The sequence below is a fragment of the Echinops telfairi genome, unplaced genomic scaffold (genome assembly GCF_000313985.2).
Source record: "Echinops telfairi isolate 266 unplaced genomic scaffold, ASM31398v2 ScPeMD7_5167;HRSCAF=5991, whole genome shotgun sequence".
Classification (NCBI taxonomy): Eukaryota; Metazoa; Chordata; class Mammalia; order Afrosoricida; family Tenrecidae; genus Echinops; species Echinops telfairi.
This window is the reverse complement of record NW_022109066.1, coordinates 1,452,488-1,459,163: the sequence shown is the minus strand read 5'-3', so window position 1 is coordinate 1,459,163 and position 6,676 is coordinate 1,452,488. Positions and strand designations below refer to the sequence as shown.

At 41.3% G+C, this 6,676-nt stretch overlaps 1 protein-coding gene across 2 annotated transcripts in view; it reads left to right on the top strand.

Annotated features, from left to right (window-relative positions):
- Positions 1-6,676, top strand: part of JHY (junctional cadherin complex regulator) — a 77,196-nt gene that overhangs the window by 56,250 nt on the left and 14,270 nt on the right. For both annotated transcript variants that reach the window (XM_030886978.2, XM_004716272.2), the window contains exon 4: positions 3,537-4,198. In XM_030886978.2, the coding sequence (XP_030742838.1) occupies positions 3,537-4,198 (662 nt within the window). The remainder of the gene's footprint in view (positions 1-3,536; positions 4,199-6,676) is intronic.

The following is a 6,676-nucleotide window of genomic DNA, read 5'->3' as shown; positions in this document are numbered from 1 at the left end:
GGGAGTGTCTGTGGAGCTTATTTTACTTAGTTTCAGTTTTGAATTTGCTAACCTGTGGACAGCCCTCGAGGGGAAGAGGATGGGATTGCAGTCATGTTCCACTTCTAGATCAAGTTCAGAAAACATGTTCCCCACCTGGTGCTCTTAGGAAGGAGTATGGTAAATGTCTCCTATTATGACATACTCCTTTTTGAAAGTTGCCTTTCTCTCCACCCTAGAGCAGGTCCAGGATTTGATGAAACTCGTGATCGTGGGTGGAGCCTGCCTTGCCCCGCCCCTTTTCTAGGATGCAGTAATAGATACATGACTGTGACTTTCAAGGAAATTTGTTTGCCATTTGCTGATTTTGGGAAGTTAATTTCTAACTTCTTTTTCTGATAAATGAAGAAACATATTGCATCTTTTAAAATATACCAAATGAGTTGAGTTCATAATTCAAAAACATTTTCCCCTGTCATCCATTGTCTAATATGCTTAGTTTAGATGTGCAGCTTAATAGGATGTGGTGTTCCTAGAACGCAGGCAAAGACCTGGCATACAGAGGACGTATGAGGGGTGGGGCTAGCAGACAGCTGTCTATGGAATGATTCATATCCTCTCTCAAGTGATGGGGATGGAAGCCTGCTTCATGAAGAAGCTGGGATTGAGGTGGGATGGGGAGAACATGTAGCATGGGACTAGTCAGGGGAATCCCCTTACTTCTTTCTTACATGTGAGGAACCCTACAGCAGCCAGCCGAGCCTCTCTAGTTTACTGAATATCATGGAACGGGTCTTATGTAGACTCGAACACTGGAAGTGTTCAAAAGGATTTTATCAGCTTATTTGGGTGGTTTCCAGTTTCTTAAAATGCGTAGGTCATCTTTGTCATCTTGTTAAGTGACCATCTCCAAATCCCATTACTGTTGAACCGTTGCTTTCTCATGTCTCAACTGGTTGTTTTAGGCATTCGTCTCAGATGTATTAAACAAACTTAACAAAAAGCCTGAAAAAAAAGAAAAGTACAGTCAGGTGATAGCGGAAAAAGAGTTCCTGGCCACTGTTTCTCAAGTTCAGTAAAAGGCTGAGCTAATTTTAAAAAGAAAGAAACAGTAGCTGTTGAGTTGGCCCCGACTCAAGGCAACACCTCGTGTCACAATTAGGGATTGAGATTTGTGATCTTTTGGAAGCAGATCACCAGGCCTTTCAAGGTTCCTCTGGGTGCGTGTCAAGACCAACCCTCAGCTCAGTAATTCAGCTGTTCGTTACTTGCACCAGCAGGGGCTCCCATGCAATCGCAGGCTGACCAAAAATGCCCAGAATAGCACCATCAGCGTTGGTTAGTATGGATAGATAATAGCCAGGAGGGCTTTGTTCCCCAGCCCAAACAATGACGGAGAACAAAAACAGCTGCTGTGGTTCATTAGCACCTGTGCCCCTGTTCTTGAGTCGGTTCGACGTGTAGCAACTCAATAGGACAGAGTAGAACGCCTGTCAGGGGTTCTCAAACTTTTAAACAGGGGGCCAGTTCACTGTCCCTCAGACCCGTTGGAGGGCCGGACTGTAGTTAAAAAAAAACTGAACAAATTCCTATGCACACTGCACATATCTTATTTTGAAATAAATAAACAAAGGGGGAAAAACACCCAGTGGGCCAGATACATGTCCTCGGTGGGCCACGTGTGGCCCATGGGCCGTAGTTTGAGGACCCCTTTAAATCCTTATGGGAGCAGACAGCCTTATCTTTGCTCCAAATGGTTGGTAGTTTTGAACCTTGGACCTTTCGGTTAACACCACAAAACTTAATACACTGCACCACCAGGGCTTCTGATCATCTCCATCACTAAAATCAAACTCACAGCCATCAAATTGGTTCCTACCCCTAATAGCCCTAGAAGACAGGATAGAACTGCCCTTGTGGGGCAGTTTCCAAGGCTGTAACTCTTCACTGGTGTAGAAAATCTCATCGTGCTCTCGTGGAGCCGCTGGTGGTTTCAAACTGCTGACCTTGCAGTTAGCAGCTCTTCTGAATATACTGCAAAGAGGGATGCTCTCGGAGCTATATATTTGCAGAACCTTCTTGCTACCTACCCCCACCCCCTCCATGCAACTCAATAGACTGTTTGGAAGGCAGAACTTTTTCTTAACGAATATAGAAAAGGAAGTTCCTCCATATTTTGGAGTACCACAGGTAAAAAAATTAAATTTATAAGAGTTCATCAGAACTTGGCCAATCCCCAGGAAAACTCTTAAGGAGAACATACTCTAAATTTCAAATTATGAGTCATTCTTACTTTAAAATCTGATGTAAGAAGTAATACTGAATACTATTCCTGATCTAAATTTAACATTCTCTGCCTTAGCATTTAATAAGATTTATTTAAAATAGACTACCATTCGATATGAGACAGGTATAGGATGAGAATTAGCTGTTATTTCAGAGAATCTAGATAAAAATTGAACTCATTGAAATAATCGAATCACTCTTCATAGCAAGCTAAAACAAACCATTTGAGCAAAAACATGATTTATTTGTTTCAAGGTATTTTTCCAGAATGATCCAGATTGTTTGCCTTTTTCTATTAATGTCACACAGATGCGAGCCGTGGAGATTTTTTATGTTTTTGTAAGGAAGAAACGCATTGCAGTTCTATGACCTGCTGATGTATACAGCCATCATGCTGTTTTCAATAAGCATTTAATCATTCTTTCCAAAGGCCTCTTAACTCAGCTGTTGTTGGTTTTTTTCACAACGTAATGAGTGCTTTATTCCCTGGGAAATATTTCTAAATGGTTATGTAGCACAATATAGCTACACAGTGTATCTATTATACCAGGAGTACATTGTGTTGTTACCAGTCTTTGAAAAGCATAAAGACTGTTCTGAAATTGGAGCCTTTCCCCCAGATGTTTGACTGACTAAGTACAGGCTATATTAAGGAACAGAAACAAACAACCCTTGTGACTTCACAGATGTCCCATCACAACACAGACTCGTTTCTGGTTCTCCAAACAAAATCCAATTTGCTTCATCTGGGGAAGACGTCATTTCCTGTTTCTCACTGGAAGGAGCAAGAAGGTCTGGTCATCTGAATTCTGCTTCTTACTTAGTGTGTCCTTGGCTGGAAAAGCAAATGATTCATGTTCTTTCTAGTTTGAGATTCTTCAAAATACTCATCAGAGTTAGAATACACTTGCATATTTTAGAGAGGCTTTGCACTTTCTTTGTATGTAGCTCAGTAACCTGCCATCACCATCACCCCAAACAACAGAACATTTCACGCACAACTTGTCGAATCAGCTTCTTGTCCTTAATATAAAGTCCACTCGAGCTTCTCTCGTTCTGCCCAGGCTCATAATCTAACATTGCCGGGAGCTAATTGCTCCCCGGTGCCTGAAATCAGGAAAGGACACCCTGTACTCTTCATTCCTTTCACTTCTTTGGTCACCATCCCAGAAGTCTCAACCCCTTAGTTTGCGAGCTGTTCCTTTCAAGTTTGTGGGAAATCCTTCTACTTTTACATTAACCAAAAGCCTTTCTTTCCCCCTCCCCCACAGAATTACCAGGAGCATTGGTCTCAACAGGAAAACCCAAAGTCCAGCAATGGGCCTAGACGTCAGTCTTCTGAAGCACCTGATGGACAGCAACCTTCCAGAAGGCCAGCGAAGCCCAAGATTCGAAAACCACACAAACGCCAGCCTGGCCTGAAAGCTTTCGTGACTAGAGAGCGAGTTGCCAGTCAAGGAAACCAGGATAATATGCTCAGACAGCAGCCAAACCAAAATAAGCCTCTTGACACATCAATCAAGCATGGATCGATTGTGCTTATGAATGCCCCTAACACTGACTTACGAGACTCAAGTGCACTTAGGCGCCAGCATCCCCAAGTAACCTCCAATAGACTTGCTCCACCAAAACAGGCTTTTGACAAAGAACCACATAAAAACTCTCCTGGCTATCACTCAGACATGAATATTAATCAAGAAAGGGGACACAAAGACCCAGAGGAAAAAGGATTTTCCTATCAGCAGCTATATCTCAACACTTTGTCCAATATGGACTTGAATTACATTCATGAACTTTCTCAAACACAGGTGCCTGTGCGCCAGAAAGGCTCTCAGCCTGTGGAGAGCATCAATGTTAATGGAGCAACTGTGAATAAGAAACAGCCCAAAGGGAGTTATACAGAGACAAAATATAAGAACTTAGAAATGCTATGGTAAGAATTCTCTTTTCTCGATGGGCTACTAGCTCAAGTAGTTTCCTAGAGGAGAAAGAATAAGCTGTTGGTCAGAGACAGGAGAAGAGGGGTGAGAAGGGGGTGCTGAGAAGAAAGGGAAACTTCACTTTACCACCTGCATTGGCTCTGAATCCAGCCGAAACAGTCCCCTTTTGATTTATTTCTTCGCCCTCCTTGTCACTTCTAATTTTCCCACTATAGCTAGAAGTTGAACTAAGGAGAAAAGATCAGAGAGAACCAATCAAAACAGATCAGTATACTTTGAAGACTGCAAGTAATAACTAGCATAAATAAATGATCTCCAATAAATTATCTCTAATACTGCAAAAATGTAGCCTAAAAAAATCAGCTAAAGCACAAATATGTATACCCCAAAATAGTGTCACTTATATAAATGATCTAAAAACCCAATGGTAGGAAAATAGCTAAATCATGATATTTAGTATCATATCAACATTAAAATTATGGCACAAGGAAATACATCTATGAAAAGAAAATGTCTAGACATTTGCTCATGTCTACACTTTTTTTTTGGCTCTGATTAAAACTTCTCAGTAAGATATATAACTTTTTTTTTTATTAAATCATTTTTGTGGGCTCTTATAGCTCTTCTAACAATCCATACATCAATTGTATCTAGCACACATGTACATATGGTGACATCATCATTTTCAAAGCATTTTCTTTCTGCTTGAGCCCTTGGTAGCAGCTCCTCTTTTATCCCTCCTTCCCCCACCCTCCCGCCTTCGTGACCCCTTGATAAATTATAAATTATTATTATTTTCATATCTTACACCATCCGCTAAGACATATATCTTCAATATAATTTTCAGTTTTGGTTCTTTTCTGTATGTCTGTATGATCATTTAAACCATAGTTTATTAGTAACTTTTTTTTCTTTTTTTTTCTTAGTAACTTTTTAATGTGAATAGGTTGAAGGTTTACAGAGCAGATCATCCGTCTTATGTTCAGCAATTCATGCATATTCTGTTCAACTCATTCCTTGCAATCTCTCAAATGTATCATTGCTTATCCCTCTTCCTCCCTGTATTTCCTGTTTCCATTCCTCTGTATTTCCTAACCCTCTGAACTTTGTCCGTGGGTGAATACTGACCTTTTGATCTTAAATAGCTGATTATTCTAACATAGGAGAGAGTTCGGTTGTAAACTTGAAGGGTGACTAAGTGCCATAGTCTAAGGGGCCCCTCCAGTCTCTCTCCAGCAAGTAAGCCTGGTCTCTTGTGCTTTTGAGTTCTGTTCTGCATTTGCTCCCCTCTACCTAAGACCTGCTAATGTGATTTTTCAGAGCCACTGGGGGAAGTAGCTGGGCACCATCTAGTTCTTCTCGTCTCAGGACTGTGAAGACTGATGTGTGTGTAGTCCCTAGCTCACTGGACTGTTTCTTTGTTTTTCCGTTTTCATCACGCTTCTTTCCTCCAGACTTGGAGCACACCCGTATTGCACATGGCTGTTCATGAGCCTGGAAGACCCCAATTGCGACTCATAAAAGTAGGGTAGAGAAGACTGTGAACTGTGTTGTGCCCGTGGACTTTGGCATCCCCTGAGAGTATTGCCCTGATCCTCTAGACCTGGCAACTCCTTACCCCAAGGTGTTTTGCTATGTCTAAGATGTTTTCATAATTTTGCCCCCTGAATGTTCCACCGTATCCATAGATGTATTTGAAGCAAACACACATATCAAGTGTCAGACTTAGTATATTCATGAGGATACTCCTACTCTTTCTCCCAAATGTGTCCAACCTGCTTATCTATGTAAGCATTTAACCATAGATCACCACTCTTTCAGTACTGTGTGTTTAACAGTATTTACTTCTGTTGCTATTAACTCTTACAACTCTCCCTGTATCATTCTTTGCCACCATCATTTCCCCCTAATCTCCCTCTTATTGAATAGTCCCTTCCCCTGTGCCCAAGTTAATACTTGTCTATCCTCAAGCCCATGAGTTCCCTTTATTCCCCACCTCCCTTCCCTTGTAACCATCAAATAATGTTTCTTTTAGTGTAAAACCCTTTTTTTTACTTTTTTTAAACTGGGGGCTCTTACAGCATTTATCACAATCTATACATATATCCATTGTATAAAACACATCTGTACATATGCTGTCATCATCTTTTTGAAAACATTTTCTTTCTAACCCTTGTATCAGCTCCTCATTTTCCCTCACTCCCTCATCCTCCCTCACCCGTGTCCCTTTGATAATTTATAAATTATCCTTTTATTTTTCCATGTCTTACACCAACTGCTTTGTCCTTTCACCCACTTTTCTGCTGTCCATCTCCCTTGGAGGGGGGCCATATGTTGATTGTTGTGATTGGTTCTGCCTTACTCCCCCTGCCCATCCCTTACCCTCCTAGTATCACTGCTCCCCTCATTGGTCCTGAGGGGTTTATCTAGTCTGGATGCCCTGTGTTGCAAACTCTTATCTGTACCAGTAT